Below are 19,787 nucleotides of genomic sequence, written 5' to 3' on the forward strand. Positions count from 1 at the left end.
CTTGGTTAGCAATCATTGGGTTGAGCCCAGCAACCTTTCTTACAGACATACCCACCACATTTACTTTTCTAGTGTTAATACACATTCCTCCCTCCTGAGTGATTCACAGGGCCATCTCAGCAATCCAGTCAATCTACCATATCGAGGTTAGACACCCCATTCCTCCCACAATACAGTGACTTCGTCGGGCAGTCTCCCAAGGTACTCCCTGCGCAGTGCCCAGTTAAATTGGCTATAGGAGCAGACAGTTTGAGTCTTATATCAGCCCTTTGCCCTTCAGCAAGATGAAAGGTGTGCATTTAAAAATGTATAAGGTTCTAAACCAGTTCGTTTGAGCGTAACAATAGAGAGATGTAATCAAAAGGTATCTGATGAACTGTTTATCTTTTCGCATTGACAATGTCAGACCTAATCACAGAAAAGCAGTTAAGTTTCATTCTAAACCAATGTATAGCCTTGTCAAACAAAGCAGCTTCGTCTTCAGAGGCTCCCTCCTTAAACTTTGGCACTTGCATCAGGAATATCATTTTCTTAGGATCGTCCCTGCCCGCTTGTGTCTGGGAATACAGCTGAAGACGTGCCCAAACACCTGGGCTGTTACATTTCCCCGTAAACAAATATATAGTTTTTGGCCCAGCAGGGAGATCATAGGTGGACAAATGATGTCTACTCCTGTTGGAATTCAAAAAAGCAGAAAGATGGCTGGGAATACTAAATGCTGAAGAATCCCACCTGTCGCTGTGAGTCAGGTCTCTAGATGGCATTCAAGTGCTAACCATTTGCATGTGCTGCCTGCCTGGTTGTAAACAATCCTTATTTTGAACCTAAGATTTCTGGACCTGCGCTGGGCACCTTACCCCTGCCTTGCGTGTGGCCAATAAAGCTGGACCTAGGCCCTTGTTTGGCACTTTGTTCACCTCATGGAGGTCCGTACCGTCTGCAGCATACCTGCACCTACATTGACCCAGCTGCAGCTCAAGATTTTCAAGTTTACTACTCAGGGCAATTATTAAGCTTCGTGGCTCATTTGGTCTGTGAAAAACAGCCACAGGCCCAGGGTCGCCTATCATTGCCATAGCATTATCATTGGTTTGGCCACTGGTGGAATGTAATGCAGAAGTACATGGAAAAGATGGTACAGGAGTTGGCAGCACTGCTAAAGGAACGAACCTATTTACACAAGGTACATCTTCATTAATAACGATTGCAGATGAGAGAGGATATCTGGGTACAGTCACTGAGTCACCTGGGATTAAGGTCTGCTGTCCTAAGGATACTCTTTCCCTATCACATGGCAGTGGCACGTTACTTGGGGCTGTAACGTATGACGATTGGAATTGATTTCTTCTTTTAATAAAAACATCCAGCACCTTGTCATGATTGCGGCCTGTTCCTTTAACATTGAGCAAGGACTCTACTTCCCCAGTAAGTTATCTATATTTGTAAGGGTGCTGACATCAACCCTCGGGGGCTGGCTACCTGGTGAACCCACTTTGGTTTCCTTGCTTTCTTGATACTTCCAGCAAATTTTGCAGGTTCCCCACCTTTCTGCCTACCCATAGTTAATAAAGTAAGCCAGGGGCTGGCAAATGGTCAAATACACTGCTGATGCAATTTACACAATGGGACTTAGTTAGCTTCTATCCGATAAACGACCCGTGACCAAGTCGGAAGAGGGTGGGCCCAGCCCGCCCCGGCCTCTTCTGGGCATGCACCCGGTTGCGTCCCACAGGGCAGAAGCGTCCCTTTTAATGCACCTTAAGGTGCTCAGCAGGTGACAGGTGGCCTCTGCTGCAAATGTTGTTGGGGGTTGGAGTCCCTGTCATTGGTGCAATGAGTCCTGCACCGAGTGGCTGAAGCATCCCTTTTAACGGTCCTCCAGGCGCTCAGCAGGTGACAGGTGGCCTCTGCCGCAAATGTTGCTGGGAGTTGCAGTCCCTCTCCCCTCTCATTGGTGCAATGAGTCCTGCACCGCGGCGCAGAAGCGTCCCTTTTAATGCACCTCCAGGCGCTCAGCAGGTGACGGGTGGCCACCACCACAAATGTTGCTGGGGGTTGGATTCCCTCTCCCCCCTCGTTGGTGCAATGAAGAGTACAAGGTGTAGGAATCACAAAATCCATAGTAGTAGGCATTATATTTTAAGAGTGTTTGGTCTGAAGAAGCACAGATTAGGATTCAAGACATACCACAGGGGTTGCAATTGGCTTTACAAATAAGGATGTATTTCTATCCAAACCAACCCTTTTTTTCAGCAACATTAGGGAAATGAATGACTGGGGGAAAAACATAACTTCTAAGATATACTATGCAGTTTGCCTGCAGCTGATGGGCAGTTCATAGGTCATTGTGCTCTTTTAGGATTGTGACCTATGAACTGCAAGGAACAAAAGGATCTCTGTGGCAAAAACATTAAACCCCTGAGCTATCCACTTAAATACAATTCTGTCTGCATGGTACACCTTCTTTGCAGCCTGGATATTAACCCTCTGCGCAACTGTATGATGAGCCAAAACTGCCACTGGACAAAACTCGATCTCTCTTCAGCGGGAGCTTGAATCACCAGCGTTATCTTGACATTTTCATTGTTGCCCGAAAGTGGAACCTGTTCGATTCACAAGGAATGCATAGATTTAAAAGCACCATCTGCAAAGTTATTTGCTGTCACAGCACCACTCCCGAACTCGGGCCCCAAACTCAGCGCCAGGTGTAGTTGCACTGGTTGTACCATCCTGAAGCCGACCCGCCTTCTTATCTGTGTCCTCTGTATCACTTGTTTTCACAGCTTACAAAACCAATTTAGGACTCTGTGTGCATCTTTTGCTTGTCCTTTGTGTCTTCGTTCTAGTACGCACATCCGTTTTGTAGTATTGCACTATCTGTCTGTGTCCAGCAGTCATACAGCTCTGTGACCCACTGTTAGCGTGTTCTCTGCGCTAGTGAATGTTTTCACCCAGTCTGCATCCTCTTAGAGGGTCAGTATGTTCTTTCACAACGTTGTTGTATTCTTTGTCCCGATGTCATGTAGCAGTTGTAAGGAAATGCCTCTTTTTCTATGGTCATCCCCCAAGTTTTTCGATTGATTCTGCTGGTTTTTCGACAACGTCAGTGCACTTAAGCCTTCTAACTAGACCTCAGTGCCAGTACCCTGGCCCTAAAGTGGACGTCGAATTGGCTATACTCAATTGCAACCCACTAACTTACCTGGAAGTCCTTAGAATATGGTATCCTAGTACCAGGGTATGTAAGTTAGAGGGGCATCCCAGGGCTTGCAGCACCTGTTTGCTACTCTACAGGGTCCCCCAAGTAAAACTAGCCCCACCTTTTTCGCCACTGCAGACTGGTAGGGCAGAGTTGTTTTGCTAGCCCGACTTTGCCATTGATAGCAATGACAAAGCCACTGTTTATTTATTTATAACACTTATAAAGGGCCCTTTGAGCATAGCTAGTATCCTGGCACTACAGCAATTATTTGGCAGTATGGAATAGAAAATAAACAGACCATGGTGAAGACCTGTTAAGGAGTAGTATCTAATTCGGAAATAGTTCTGTCTTCAGTGCTTTTCTAAATTTCTGCAGCTCAGAATATACTTGCAAAGTAGCTGGGAGTGCATTCTACTTCCCCTATACATCTGTGTAAGTCACTCCTCTGGCAGGCCGTCCGAGTCCTAGGGCAGGGTGTAACATAGGACACGGACAGGACATGTATTTTACATGTCCTAACAGTAAACGCACACAACCACAGTTTTTACTTTGGAAAAACGTGGTCGTCCAATTGGTGAGTGCAGATTGACACTCTGACCCCTCAGCTTTGCTAGCTCTTGTACAGTGTGACCTTAGTGGGGACTCCTTTGTATCAAACAGCTTGTAATCTTAAACCCAACTTGTATCACAAGTCACAATTAATGCCAAAAATGAGCTGCATGGCCTCTTTGAGCTGGGCAGGGGTCGCTCCATCTCCTGGAAAATCGGAGAGGTGTGGAGTTGGCACAGGTTTCGCAGAACAAGGCCTAGAGCGCCGATGCTCCCTCCTCTGTTTGGGTAACGACATATGAGAAGTCAAAGAACGTTTCGACTTCTTGGACTTCTTTTTATGCTTCAACTTACCTGATCGCCCCGAGTACTTGGAGTGGGAAGACGACGATGGAGGACTCCGTGACTGATTCTGGGACCTTCCTCTCGACTGATATCTTGAATTGCGCAGAGTCGAACATCTAGCAACCATCAGCTTCAGGTACCACTTCCTCAAAGTCTTCGGATGCATGGAGCACTACCTCTGGTTGCAGTCACGCTCCAGGCATCAAAGACACAGTAGGTGCGGATCCATCATGGGGACTCGCCTGATGACAGGATCCACAGGGCTTGAAGCCATTCTTTCTGGAGGGCTTTCTTGACACACCAGAAGTACAACACATGAAAAATTATTGACAAAAAGTCAAAAAGGGACTAAAGGGTAGTTCTCTTGGATCAGCACTTGCTGGTGTGGTAAGAAAAGAACTGACGTCAGTGCACTGGGGTGGCGCCCATATAGGGACTGCAACGTCATGTTAAGCGCAGACGATGCCGACCACAGACGCAGAGCTGATTGATGCCACCTAGTGGAACCAGGGGTACTGCTCACGAAAATCTTCGGGATCCAGTGTGACACCTGAGGAGAATTCAAAGGTAAGGAATCTGCAACTAAATATTGTCTGTACCAGATAAGGCGTTACCAAAGGTAAGTAACTTGTTCTTTACAAAGCTACCACTTTGTTGTCTTTTAAACTCTTGTGCCTTCCCTGGCACATATGGAGCTTGTTCCACAAGACATCTTTCTGCCCTACTGCAGAGATGTGACAACTCCTTCCTGCAGGATGCCACTTAGGTGTTAGCCTCAAAAGGCAGGCTTCAATGGGGAAGCTGCCTTGGAAGGGCAGATGTGTGTCACTAGGGAGGAGGGCTACCCCATTCTTTAGGCAGACAGACTGGCACAGGGAACAGAGGGGAAACCAGTTGCCAACCTGGTTCCCAGGGCCATGCAGCCCTAACGTAGCCACACCCCAGGGGTGGGCTAATGAGGTCTGAACACCGAAAAAGTGGTCTCACTATCTTGTGAGGGTGCAGAATGGTGCATTTTGGGATAGGTAGATGCCACTCTCCAGAGAAAGTGATCACCGGGTGCGGGGCAACCTTGTAGCCCATTAGTTACCAACCAGATCTTGCCCTGTGGGCTTTTTCCGAGCATAAGAGGAGCACCCCTGGCACCCAGTCTTCAGACCTCGACCAACTTGGAAGAAGGTCCCTGAAACTGCTGAAGGACTGTTTCTTCTTTGAAGGTAACTGTTCTTCAGAGTCTGCTGGTTCCCCTGATTAGCTCCCTGCTGGAGTTGGTCGCCCCAAGTACTTCTGACCAACCTCATTGACACTCTTAACTAAGTTTTTCTTCGCAGTTGAGTGAAATTGCTTTGATTTATTATTGCTTGTAAAATCAATATCTCCAAAACCCTCCGGTGGAACTTTTTCATACTAGTGTCTAAATTCATATAAAAATACAATCTGTTTTTATAAATTGGCGTCATATTTTTTGAGTGTTGTTCATTTCTTCTTCAGTTGTTTTGGTGCTTTTTAAATGTTTTACACTTGTTTCTCTGTGAAGCCTTGCTTCTCAGTGCTAGAGCTACGCAGGGTTGAACTGAGGGTTTAACAGATGAAACCTACTGGACCTAATGGAGTTGGTAAATGTATTACAGATTGTGTCCACAAAACCGCACCATATAATACATGCAATTTCCTCACTGCAGTCTATTCCTGGTGGGATGAAAGTCCCTCCTGGATGTTCAGCTGCGACACCCTGCATACATGTGTTTTCAGGTCTGCCCTGTGTTTGTTTGCCCGGGGCCTGAAATCTTGAGACCATGAGCCAATTTTCCTTGATGATTTAGATGCCTACCCCAGGAAAGTTGTAGACTGTCCTGGATTCGTCCCTTCCTCATAGAGGAGGCTTGTTACTGTGCCCTCTGCCCACTACAGGGAGACTTTTGACTCATGACATTTGGGTGGTGGACAGGAGCACAAAACATTTTGTCTATTGTATTACATGCAGATGCAACGTCACTAGTTTCACATCACATTTTCTTAATTTTGGGCCTGCGCAGATGTGCCCATGAGGTCCAGGTGGTCTTTATAAAGGTTGTGCTGGTATTTGTGATTCATGCCTGACAGTAAGCCCTATTGAAGAAAAGTATCTTCTACACAAAAGTGATCTCAGAACGTCACCTTTCTGATAGTGGTGCTGAGGTAAAAAGTCTCAAGGGCACCTAACTATGAGTGTCTTAAGCATATACACCTATTGCCGTCACAGACGGAAGGTATTCATGTTCACATCCAAACATTTAATGACGATCCTATTTTTCACAAGTATATCATTTACTATTTATGAGATGGAACCGTGGATGATGTATAAAATACTCCACTGCCGTACATCCCATACAGCCACATTCTGTAAAGAGGTCCATAACTCCTTATTGCGATGGGAAGATATAAGCTGTTCAGTGGTGGCTGCAGAAATAAATATATGATTTCTATCATCCTGTGAACACCTATGAGAATGTGTATAAAATATAGTTTAGCTTCCGTGTTTTCTTGTACCTTATCTGTTAATCACTATGTGCACAGAAGCAGAGCTCGTATAAATGAATATATGTCGGAACAACACATGCTGGAACCACGCATGCCTGAACAACGCGGTCGGAACAATGACTGTGTTGTTACCACTAATACCTTTACCACAAATGCCTTAACAACGATTTTTCATTGTAAAGGCATTCCTGGTAAAGGTATGCGTGGAATGGCATGCATGGTTCCAGCATGCGATTCCCCCTGAACCCTCCCACCGCTCCTAAAACTACTGTGACCCCCCCACCCGCCCCTAAAACTACTGTGACCCCCCTCCCCTAAAACTACCCCAACCCCGCCCCTAAAACCTAAACTACCCCAACCCGCCCCTAAAACTACCGTACCTCTCCACCCCTAAAACTACTGCAACCCGCCACCCCTAAAACCTATAAGTACCCCGACCCTCACCCCTAAAACCGCCCGACCCCCCCACCCCAAACCCTGCCCCTAAAACTACAGCGACCCCCCACCCTGCCCCTAAAACTACAGCGACCCCCCACCCTGCCCCTAAAACTACCCCGCCCCCACCCCTAAAACTACCCACCAACCCAGCCCCACTTACCTGACCACGTCCTGTCCGATCACGAGTCTGTTTTCTTCTGCCTTAACCATGCATGTTTGTTTTTTCAGAAATACATAATTAAAGCAGAGGAAAGCAGGGTTGTTCAGGAAAGCGCTATTCCGCTTGTTGTTCCCGTGTCGTTATTCAGGCTGCTTCCCCGTATAAACATGGTCCGAGCCCAACTGATTCTCCTATCACTATTTCTCTTCCAGTCAAACTCTGGTCCACCAACCTGGACAATTCCGTTGCGAGCATTGAAGCAAAGGCTAACGTCTGCTGCGTCAAGTTCAGCCCCTCTTCACGTTACCATCTGGCCTTCGGCTGTGCAGGTGAGTGGGGCTTTCTGTTATTGTTGCAGGAGAATGCAGGGGTGGCACATTGTGGTTTGTAGTCAAGGGGACGTTGGTGCTTGGTGTCTGGGGACGTTGGCTTTTGGTGTCAAAACAATAGTGCGTATCAGGGACATTCGATCTTCTTGTTGGGGGGCACTGGGGCTTCTTGTTGGGGGGGGGCTCTGGGGCTTGTTGTCTGAGGGACGCCTGGGGCTTGTTCTCAGGGTGGAGGTTTAGCTTGTTTCATGGGAGACGTTGGGGCACCGGCAGAAAGCTTGGACTTGGTGTCATTGAGAACGTTGGGGCCTGTTGAAGCTTGTGTTATGGACACCTTGGTACCTTGGTCAGTATATGTACAATTATTAGGTGTTTGTGCTTGTGGTCAGTAACTTTTGCGGCTTGTTATCTGGTATAGTTGATGACTCTTATGGCCTGTGTCTTTGTCACTTATGGAAGCGTGTGTTTAAACATGCCATGGACGAGAAGAAAGCACAAGACATTTTCCGACCTGCATTGATTGGCCGACTTTAATTTGTAGCATTGAAACAGGCTCAGCAGGACAATCCATTACTTTCACTTGGCGGCAAATTGATGTTTTCTGAGTTGATTGTACATATTTTCTGCTTCTTAAGAGGACTAATGGCACTTAGCGAGTATACTGTGAGCTGCAAATAATATAAACACAGTGGATTGTCGCTGTCCACTGCCCTCCTACCCTACTCTTCACACCAATTGTCTTGTTAGTATTACAAAACAAGCATTGGCAAAGCCATTATGTCTCATCTTTGTGACCTGTTGGCTTTGCCAGTGGTATTTAGCCATGCTACACAGCACCCAGCATGCTGTGCAGCATGGCTAAAGTTAAAAAACAAAATACAGTAACAGCTTTTGATGCGGCCACTCACATCATTTTGTAGGCGCACACAACAGACATGCACATGCTTACAAAGTGACAAAAGCGTTTTTTTTTCTTCTTTTTAGTTATCAATCTGAGTTGTATTAATAACTAAAAAGAATATTACATGCTCAAAAATGTGCAGGGAAGCGGAAGCAACACAGAGGAGGATGTGGGTAATGATGAAGCAACAGGTAAAGATAAGTGCAAACTGTGAACCAACATGGCAGAGGGTGGGAGGATGCTGAGATAACATGGGAAAGGACACTAAAACAACAGGTAGAGGGCTGGAGGGGATGCAAAAGCAACGGAGGAGGGCAGGAGCAAAAGCAGTGCAGGGGCTGGAGCAAAGCAACACAGAGGGCACCAGTGGGGGAAAGCAAAGGGGAAGAGCAGATTGGCGAACGATGGGGGTGGAGGGCGGGGAGAAGCAGTGGGGGGAAAAAAGTGGAGCATGGAGTGTAGATGGTGAGGTGTACATGAGGGAGACTGGTCTAAAACAGACACACTCTAACCGAGTGCTTCACTCAAAAGAAAAAAGTAGTGTTTGAAAAGCAAGCATTGGAAGCAGTGATGCCGGCCAGTCGGATATTGTAAAGCTGCAGTACTCCATGGGAGGGACAAACACAAGATTTACAAGCTGGGAAACAAATAAGTACTAGGCAAATGAGCGAGAAGGAAAGCAAACCAATGGTAAGCAGTGGTTGGGCTCCAAGCCTCTGTTCTTGGTAAGCCACAATATTCCTCGTAACGGAGAGCTAGTGCACTAACTAGTAGGTACAACATAAAACTGCTGATCTAGAGCTCCCACAAGAGTTGTGTTAGAACCCAGCTTAGGCACAAGATAAGCCGAACAGAGCTGTCTAAAGCTTCCAGTCTGGCATGGGACAACACCAGGACACTTTTTCCCTTCGGGATACTGTACAATGGACGAGATGCAGTTTGCTCTGGCTGTTTGTTTCAGGTTGCTTCATATAGGGATTAGCTTGAATTGATTTGTGTGGAAGTAATTGCTTCAGTGAACTCTGACGTTGTTGAAACTGTGCTCTCTGACATCTGTATTAAATCTTAATTATGGAACGACTTAAGTCGCGGATCTTCACATTAAGGATAACTAGTATGTTCCTACCCTAGTTGCTTGAGTAGACTGCCTCAGTTCTCCTGGCATAACATTTCTGTTAATTCGACCCTATTTATCAAGTTCATTTTCCAGGTCTCAATAGATTAAGTGATCTGCGGTGTATATATAGCTTGGGTTCATCCATCATTGCTAGTCATTAGTAATATGATGAAAATGTAGATTTTTTTTGTAAGTGTCCTACACATATTTTTCCAGGGACCGTCTATCTAAATAGTTGAGAAGGCCATCGTGCCAAGAGCAGGCTAGTTGTTCTGAGGGGGTCTTCTCAAGATGACAAATTACAGATTCCTCGGCCTCTCTTGCAAGTAATTGCTCTGTTTGGCAGGTGTATTCATCACACAAAAAATGTTAATTTCCTCCTTTTTTCAAAACCTTCATTTCTCTTTCACGTGCAGTACAGTGTAATTACATTGAAGGCAACCAACAGAAATAAATGTTTCCTCTTTTCTGTTTTTTAATAAACTGGTATTTAACTTTTGCACTCTTTAGAATGTTAATAACTTGCTTTTCCCAATGGAGGAGGAGCTGGTGTAGTCATATTGTACCTGCCAAAAGGAAGGGCACTGTGTTTACTGAAAACTAGCAACAAGATCGTGCTATCTCCTACTATAACTGCAGGCTTTACAAGAGGGGGTGCTTAATTAGGTAGAGTTACCAGATAACACAACGGCCTTGTTTCAAAATACCTATTGCAGGCTTATCTGGGCTTATAACCCACCATTGCTTACCATTGATAGTTTTTTCCCACTGTTTTTTCACTTGTTTTGTATTCAATGGCTTTCCATTTTGTAGCCGGTCAATCTTGTGTTTGTCCCCTGCCCTCTGGTTACCACCCTCAAACGCTCCCCCTACCCGCTCCTCCATTGAAAGAGTTTGGGGATTAAAAGCTTTTTCACTACTTCTTTTTTGCCTATCTATCTCGGATTGGTCAATTAAAAGCAAAAAGATACACCTGCATCACTTTACAGGCACATGCACGCATGGTGAGCATACACTCACGTACCAAATGATGCAGCCGCAGTGGCTGCCTTCATTTTTCCGTTTTTTTTCTTTTGGCCATGCTGAACAGCGTCAGCTATATTATACAGTTCTGCCAAAAACAATTGGCAAAGCCAATAAGTCTCAAAGAAAAGGACTATTGGCTTTGCCAATTCCTGCTTCTCTCTCTTTTCCTTTTTAGCATCTACAGACGTCTTTAGCTGGTTGTTTCACGTGCTCATGTGATCAGTAAAGGGCCCTGGCATTTCATGGATTGTTATAGAGTGCTATCGACTTCACATTCTGGCTTCGGTGATGTTAGAGAGCACTTCCTTGATGTACACACAGCCAGTGCACCTGTCAGTGGCTTCATACTGGAGGGTCGCAGCCCAACTAGCTTCACTTTCCCAGCACCCTCCCTCTGAACTATGTCTCCCCAGGTGATTCCCCATACAGCTCTTCACACAGTGCAAGCACCAGCCATTGGCTTTTCGAAAATACTTTTCGTTACAGATTTCCCCCATACTTATTGATGTGATTGAGGAGGGTAGAGTAAAAAAAAAAAAACTCAATGACCATGTTGTTACCAAAAGACCAAGGGGAACTGTCATTCTCTCAATATTTATGAATATTTGGGTTAAGTTCATCTTCACACATTGCATGGCTATACTGTGAAAGTAAGTGCCTTAATGAATTGATCTTCAAGCAAAAAAGATGGTGTGTCTAGAGTGACAGGAGTCGTCCCAGAGTGACACAGAACTAATTTGTTGAGGGAAGCCAAATATCCTGCTATTCATCCCCTTGAGGCTGGTGTGGTGAAGTACAAACTTATTAAGTGGTCATTGGTTGCCGTGCACCGAGCTCTCATCTTAAAGATGTTACCTACAATGGAGGTCAATATATTCAAGCCCTGTGAATAGTTAATTCTATTATGTGAGCTTTCAGAATTGGAGCTAGTTTTGTTTGCCGCTTAAATCAGCAGTATACCTATACTTGATATTTTTTTATAGCAGTGGTTTCCAACCTTTTGCCTTCTGAGGCCCCCCACTTTATCATTACTGGAACCCAGGGACCCCCACTGAATTATTATTGGAATCCAGGGACTTCCCCCCCACACTGAGTCATTACTGAAAGCTGGGGACCTAATCTATTAATATTATTTAATTTTCTACGTAGTCTCAGACCCCCTGAGGAGGCTTTGGGACCCCCAGCGGTCCCCTAAGGAGGCTTTGTGGGCCCCCAGGGGTCCCCGGACCACAGGTTGGGAACCACTGTTTTAGAGAGTAGGTACCGAATGTACTAAGCTTTTTTAATACTTTTTCTTATGTACTAATTCCAATTTAGGATTGGAAAGTCTTCTAACTCCTAAAATGGGATTCCAAATGTATACCGATTTGGCTGCAAGGGACCCTTTAGGACCCCGCCTATGTGAAGGTAAAAGAAAGTTTGAGTAGGCACTGGTTCGCTGCCAACTCTTAAACTTAAAAAAATATATATACATATATAGGTACACACACTCCAGTTTCCTTTAATGAAAACAGGCTGCATTAAAAAAAAAAAAAAGAGAAAAAAGTTCACTAATTTACTTCATTGAAAATTGATCACAGACATGGTGCCTTCTGACACTTACCATCCGCGTGACTGTGGACAAAACGTTTTTTACGACCTATGTAATAAATATTAATTAGCTAATGGCACATAGGTCGTTTGTAAAACTATTTACTAGTCACCAAAATACTGGTTGCAAATTGCCACCTATATTTTGCAACTAGTAAATAGTACATCTTTCCCTAAGTATCTAGAACTTGCACATTCTTTTCTCCGCTCACAACCAGGGAACTATTTATTTCTTCTTTAATCCTTCCCTCTCGCACCTCTCCCTTTGTTCCCCAACAGTTTCTCCCGCTCGTTTCTTCCTGCCAGTCCAACTGCAATTTCCATGTTCATTAAAATTATTTTTTTTTTAATGACCCGGCAGCTTTAGTTTTCTGCATGTTCACTCCATTATTTTTTTAGGACATTCTTTCATGCAAATTTAACATTCTTAATTTATTTTTTTGATTACAGCACCAAGACTTGGCTACTGCAAACTTCAAACTTTACATTACATAGAAATGGCTGACATGTCATGCTTTGTGCATGTGCATTCCTGGCACTCCGTTGGGTAGCAACCTTAATGAGGCATGAAAACTGGTCCCAGAGCAGGAATAAATGCCAGTGTGGGGAGGTGTTTTTCTTCCCCTGACAGGAAGAGACAAGTTGGTGTTTGCCCAGAAACCTCATTAATTTCCAAAGAGCCTGCCCCGTCACAACTAAATGTCGGGTTACAAATGGAAAGGGCCATCCTTTATCTCCCCCACCTCCCAGTCAGGCTGGCACTGAACACAGTGGGAAGGGAGCTACCCCCAGAGCTGGTTGTGAGTGACCGTAGAGGTGGGGGGGACCACTCATTACCCTGGCCACATAAGCTCAGCACAAGAGGAGAAATGTTTCCCCATCTTAAATTTTGGAAACAAGGTGCATGTGGCATTCTGTGGAGCAGATCAAACTGGGACTGCTGCAAAAGGGAGTAGAGAAGTCCTGGGGAGCTTTTAGACCGTTGGTTAGGGAGGAGCCAGAACTCATCCCCACCCACTAGATGGTGCCAAGTAACAATTAGGTAACCCAAGGCACCATCTTAGGACACTTTCTGGACCAGGAGAAGAGCAGTAGAATTACTGTGAAGCCCTCTACAGTGAAAGGATGAAGAGCCCATGTTTCTTGTAGGAAGATTAAGTGGTTACCTTTTAGAAAGTCAAGTAGTTTTGTCCCTGTTTTTTGGTCTGGGACCCATTAATATTCCAAGAGCAGATGTTAAAATTTCTTGAACAGTTGTAGGTTTGGTCATTAATATGTCTATTATTGTTGCAGGCTTTCCTGTGTCATGAGCTGATACCATTTAAGGCAGCCATAAGCCAGCCTATATTTAGCTTTATTTTATCGTTATTAACTAAAGATGTTGTTTTAGACAAATTCTCTACTGGATTCATAAGGATCGAGTAATCCTGTTTGGGTGGAAAGCCCATTGGTGAAGCAAATGGTGTTGAGTAGGCTAGAAGGGGGGCAGGAGGAGTCATGGTTATTTTAATGCCCCATACCAAAAAGCCTTCCCTTTCCTGATGGACAAGCTTTGCTGGTAAATGGCCTGTCCAGGAAATCGAGTGTGGATTCTTGGTTTGTACCATCCAGTGGATCCAGGAATTCAATTGAGACCATTTCAGCTGTGGTAATCTTGTTGAGAGAGGGTACTGCTTGTAATAACTTCAAAGTGTTACCCTGGTTAAGGATATTCTGTGGCCCTCTCGACTGACATAGGGGTGCAAAAATTGTTTTGGCCGGGCTGCCAGGTGCTTGAGAAAGGTCAACAGCTGGTTCCCTGGCTCCTGTGGTACCTCTTTTCAGTTCACCTTGGTACCCTAAGGCTGGGGGGATTATTTTTGCCTTGTGTTGCCCTGAGGTTGGCATCAGTCTGGTCATATTGCTGGATATGTCGATCCGCTAGTTGGTTAGAAGTTGAGGGTTTAGGGCTAACTATAATGTTTGGTAAAATCCCTTAATGGGTAAGGAGCATCGCCCTCTGGGCCCTGTCTCTAGGGGTACATGTCGTGGGAGTACTTGGTCCTGTGCGCAGAGATTGGCTTGGTGAGACTCCAACAGAGATGGGAGGGTCTAAACTGGTTTGACCCATAGCTGGTACTTCTGAAAATTGGTCGAATGATGGAAAATGTTTGATCTTCTTTTGCGGAGACCTACCACTGTTTACTGATGGTACGGTGTCTTATGCAATAGTGGGCTTGTTGTTCCCCAAGTTTGTTGTACTCTGAGCCAGTGTTAGGCTTGCTCTCGCTTTGTTCTTTGCTTTGTGTAGCTTCTTCCTAATTGTGTTCGATGTTACAGGCACTTAAGTTTTTTGATGTAGAATGAGGTTCTCTAAAGTCCTCAGCTCAGTGACTCTTGGTTGCTGAGTCTGATGTATCATCCTGTTGGGATACCATTTGTTGGGATGTGTCATCTTTGAAGGGCTCTTTGACTTTTTTTTTTAAGTCCTTGTCTCCGAGCGATGGCTGGATGGTATGAAGGTTCGAGGTATGTTAATGTCCCCTTGATGTTTAATATTTGTTTTTAGATCTTCTTTAAGTGAAGCCAAGACCTCCATAATTATTGCAAGTTTATTGACCACGGGGCACAGGTGAAATCCATGCTGGTCGCAGCTTCGTATGATTGTGCACGGGAAATCAGTTTGTTTAGTGCTGCCAATTTCTGATCAGTTCCGTAGACTGAGATGGCCATTAAATTCAATAGGTCTATTTGCACATCCATTTTGTTGGACTGATACGTTAGAGCATCAAGGGTCAATTGAGATGTTCTAAGCAGAAAATCCTAAACCGCCCCTGGATTTGTTGTTGCAGTGGGGACAATGTCTGAGGGAATTACCCCATGATTGCTTCCCTAGTGGTATTTGCATTTTTTGGGGAGTTAATGAGGGGACCCTTGTGTCTGAGGAGCCACCCCTCAATAGCTTCTTTGGTGGTATTTGCGGTTTTTGGGGAGTTAAGCGTAGCCCTGGGGAGCCTGGTTTGCCTAGGCAAGGCTCCGGGGGTTTACGTTATTGAGGTGGGTCACAGTTCGTGGTTGGACTCATTTGCCTGTTCCTTATTTCCACAGTGACTTTGATTAAGAGAAGGGGTCCATTCATTAAATGAAACCGTGAGGATATCTGCAGTAACTTTTGTTCAAAAAGGGGTCGAGGTGACAGGGAGGACCCCAATGTGAGGAGTTCCAAATTGCTGACCTGGCCCCAAGCTAACTGTTTGCTTTCATCGCACTCATTCTTCGGCAGGGAGTTCAAGGAGCCCTCCTGGGAGTCTGAATTTAGATTGAATGTTTGCAATGGACTCTGGTTATTTTACGTTGGTGAGATTGAATCCGAGATATAGTCATGTGGCATAGAAAAAAATGCCCCCAACTGGATCTTTTAAGAAGTCAAATGTTTCTGGAACTTTTGTTGATCTCTCAAACATATGTGCCACAGGAGATGTTAACTGCTGATTTTCCCTTGCTGGGTTAACTTTCACACTGTTAGATGTTAATAGAGACTGAAGTTTCTTCTTCCATTTAGAGAGCGTGTGAAATAGTCTTTCATGCTCTGATCGCATGCTGGAACCCGCACTGGTAGGATGCCTTCTTTGCGCTTTGGAGCCTTAAGTCTTTGTTGAGTGTTTAACTTTTCTGGGCATTTTCTGCATACTTCTGCTCTTGTGGTTAGTCCGAGTGAGGTGTAGAACTGGTTGTAGGTTCAGGGGAGTGCTTCTGAGACGAAGCTGCACCCACCCAGACTGGGCCACTTCCACGAACACAGGGCTCACCTTTATAAGACACTGTGCAGACACTTGGAAGTGGTGAACTCCCAGGTTTTCCACCTGTTCTCCCAGGATTTGTTTATGGAAACTGCACCTCAGTTGTTGGGAAGGCACTTACCCGCACTTTGAGGGCGCTTCCTCTGTTATCTCTGCCATTGAGCTGGTGGGTGAGGCGGGCAGGAAGTATAGCCAGAGCCTTTGAGAGGAGATGCCATGTAGAGACGCAGGGGAGAGAAAGAGATTGTGTGCGACATGAGGGTTGAAAGGGTGCTGGATGGGCAATTGTGCCGCCTTCTCCTACAAGTCCAAGAGAAGGGTATTAGTACACCCACTGCGTAGCCACACACTCCCCCGACCATCTCCACTTATAGTTTGCCTCTAGGGGCTGAGTGGTTGCCGGTTAGGTTTTAGTGCTGCAGTGGTGCCACCTTCTCCTGTAGGGCACGAGCACTCACACTGTGCACCCACCAATATCTCTGGCCACTGTCCGTTCCCACTATTGTGGGCCTCATGGGGATGCAGTTGACCAGATTCCCACAGCCCTGCACAGGGACTGTGTTGCCACAAGAGGCCAACGATCTCTAATTCACTACTGATGGACTGAGCGGTGAGACAGTCAAGAGGATGGAGCACAGCGGGGGCCGGTGGAATCTGGACTAGCCCCAGGAGAAGAGAGCAGATGCGTTATTCTGCACTCACCGCACTATCCGCACTGGCTACTCTGTCTATTATTGCGGCTGAAGCAGAGTGGGCAAAAGCCGGAAGGTCCTGCCACAAGTACCCGCTGCCAGGCAGCACCACAGCTGCAAACAGCACCTCAACGGCCACACAATCCTCTGGGGGGGCTAAGCTTCACACCATGCCGGGCTGGGGTGATTGCCATTCTCAACGGTCTCCTCTCTGTACTGCGCACTTGCCTGCTTAGCAACTCGGAAAGCCGCCTCACGCAGCTTATGTTGAGGATAGAAGGACTGTACCTGCTATTGGAGACCTGTGAGTAAACCTAAAGAGTGGGACCTGTTCCCACTTGTAAAAGGGGCAAACAAGTGGACTCCAAACGTCAGTTGACTGACCTGTGTGGCTAAAGGAACACAACAAACTGCAAAAGGCCTTTTACCTGAAGAACCCAGTTGACCAGTAGCACCTGGACAGGACCCTGTTGGTGGCCTCTGCTACAGTGAATCTTGAACCCAAAGTGCTGTTCCTTTAATCCTGAGACCCCCGGCCTGTGTCTAACTGGATTCCTATCATCTCTGGAAAAGTTGAGACTAAGACAATGTTTGACTTCCAGGTCTCTGGAGAACTGGGAACAACCACCTCAGCCAATCCTCCCTTGGTGCGACTTTGCTAGGCTACAATAACAGTTTTCCCCTACTTGGAGCTTCTCCACAGCGGTAAATCTTTTTCAATGGCCCCTCCCTTCGAGATGGTATCAATTGTCGTGGATCTTGTCGCATACAGCCTGAAAGCTTGTCTTCCTGGAGGGTTCTGACCTCTGAAAGAGGCATTAGGTTTGAGCTTAGAAATCTTAACTGTGATCTTACTGGGAGAAAGTGAAAAAGTGTTATGCAACAAGAGAACTTTTCTGGACGCAAATGTTTTATTTTTCTGCTCTAAATTTTTCCCACTCAAAACAGTGGCTACAGCCAGACCTCATCCAACCGATGTCCAGCTTCCTGGAGCTCTTCTTAGATATAGCCTGCTACTTTGCCCTACTGTAGGATTTCGACTTCCAGCTCCGAGACAAAGGCCCAAGGTAAAATCGCTAACTGGGGCAAACCTACTTGGTGTATCTAACCCGTGGTTATCCTCAAATCGTGCATACAGGGAGTGCAGAATTATTAGGCAAGTTGTATTTTTGAGGATTAATTTTATTATTGAACAACAACCATGTTCTCAATGAACCCAAAAAACTCATTAATATCAAAACTGAATATTTTTGGAAGTAGTTTTTAGTTTGTTTTTAGTTTTAGCTATGTTAGGGGGATATCTGTGTGTGCAGGTGACTATCACTGTGCATAATTATTAGGCAACTTAACAAAAAAAAATATATACCCATTTCAATTATTTATCATTACCAGTGAAACCAATATAACATCTCAACATTCACAAATATACATTTCTGACATTCAAAAACAAAACAAAAACAAATCAGTGACCAATATAGCCACCTATCTTTGCAAGGACACTCAAAAGCCTGCCATCCATGGATTCTGTCAGTGTTTTGATCTGTTCACCATCAACATTGCGTGCAGCAGCAACCACAGCCTCCCAGACACTGTTCAGAGAGGTGTACTGTTTTCCCTCCTTGTAAATCTCACATTTGATGATGGACCACAGGTTCTCAATGGGGTTCAGATCAGGTGAACAAGGAGGCCATGTCATTAGATTTCCTTCTTTTATACCCTTTCTTGCCAGCCACGCTGTGGAGTACTTGGACGCGTGTGATGGAGCATTGTCCTGCAAGAAAATCATGTTTTTCTTGAAGGATGCAGACTTCTTCCTGTACCACTGCTTGAAGAAGGTGTCTTCCAGGAACTGGCAGTAGGACTGGGAGTTGAGCTTGACTCCATCCTCAACCCGAAAAGGCCCCACAAGCTCATCTTTGATGATACCAGCCCAAACCAGTACTCCACCTCCACCTTGCTGGCGTCTGAGTCGGACTGGAGCTCTCTGCCCTTTACCAATCCAGCCACGGGCCCATCCATCTGACCCATCAAGACTCACTCTCATTTCATCAGTCCATAAAACCTTAGAAAAATCAGTCTTGAGATATTTCTTGGCCCAGTCTTGACGTTTCAGCTTGTGTGTCTTGTTCAGTGGTGGTCGTCTTTCAGCCTTTCTTACCTTGGCCATGTCTCTGAGTATTACACACCTTGTGCTTTTGGGCACTCCAGTGATGTTGCAGCTCTGAAATATGGCCAAACTGGTGGCATCGTGGCAGCTGCACGCTTGACTTTTATCAGTTCATGGGCAGTTATTTTGCGCCTTGGTTTTTCCACACGCTTCTTGCGACCCTGTTGACTATTTTGAATGAAACGCTTGATTGTTCGATGATCACGCTTCAGAAGCTTTGCAATTTTAAGAGTGCTGCATCCCTCTGCAAGATATCTCACTATTTTTGACTTTTCTGAGCCTGTCAAGTCCTTCTTTTGACCCATTTTGCCAAAGGAAAGGAAGTTGCCTAATAATTATGCACACCTGATATAGGGTGTTGATGTCATTAGACCACACCCCTTCTCATTACAGAGATGCACATCACCTAATATGCTTAATTGGTAGTAGGCTTTCGAGCCTATACAGCTTGGAGTAAGACAACATGCATAAAGAGGATGATGTGGTCAAAATACTCATTTGCCTAATAATTCTGCACTCCCTGTACAGTTGCGGTTAATTGAGACCATCTACTATTATAAGCACTTTACTTTTTTTTGATTTTTCACTTGAATCATTAAAAATGTATATCTCAGTTTCCTTTACTGGATTTTTGTTATTTTTATGTCAATATTCTTATTAATTGTTCTCTATTTTTATAAACTGGAATGAGATTTTTACTGTTTTGTGTCTTGGACTTAACCTGTTTTAGTACTTCTAAATGCTTACACATTTTCTTCGACTTAGGCCTGTCTGCTCTGTACCAGAGGTACCAGGGGCAGAGCTCAGGTTTAAATTTCTAAAACCTTTAGACTGGACCTAAAAGGTTAGTGATCTTATTAATAGTAGTGCGCTTCCATCCACCCCAAGTAGTTCCCTTTCTTACATGGTGCAGTTAATTTGATATGTCCCACTGTGTACTGATGGAGATATGTAATCCTTCTATGACCCCCA

General features: G+C 45.2%; 1 protein-coding gene across 1 annotated transcript in view; it reads left to right on the forward strand.

Annotated features, from left to right (window-relative positions):
• COP1 (COP1 E3 ubiquitin ligase) overlaps positions 1-19,787 on the forward strand; it is a 693,430-nt gene that overhangs the window by 314,530 nt on the left and 359,113 nt on the right. Inside the window, exon 15 of the mRNA XM_069231565.1 lies at positions 7,427-7,543. Within this exon, the coding sequence (XP_069087666.1) occupies positions 7,427-7,543 (117 nt within the window). The remainder of the gene's footprint in view (positions 1-7,426; positions 7,544-19,787) is intronic.

The sequence above is a fragment of the Pleurodeles waltl genome, chromosome 4_2, assembly GCF_031143425.1.
Source record: "Pleurodeles waltl isolate 20211129_DDA chromosome 4_2, aPleWal1.hap1.20221129, whole genome shotgun sequence".
Classification (NCBI taxonomy): Eukaryota; Metazoa; Chordata; class Amphibia; order Caudata; family Salamandridae; genus Pleurodeles; species Pleurodeles waltl.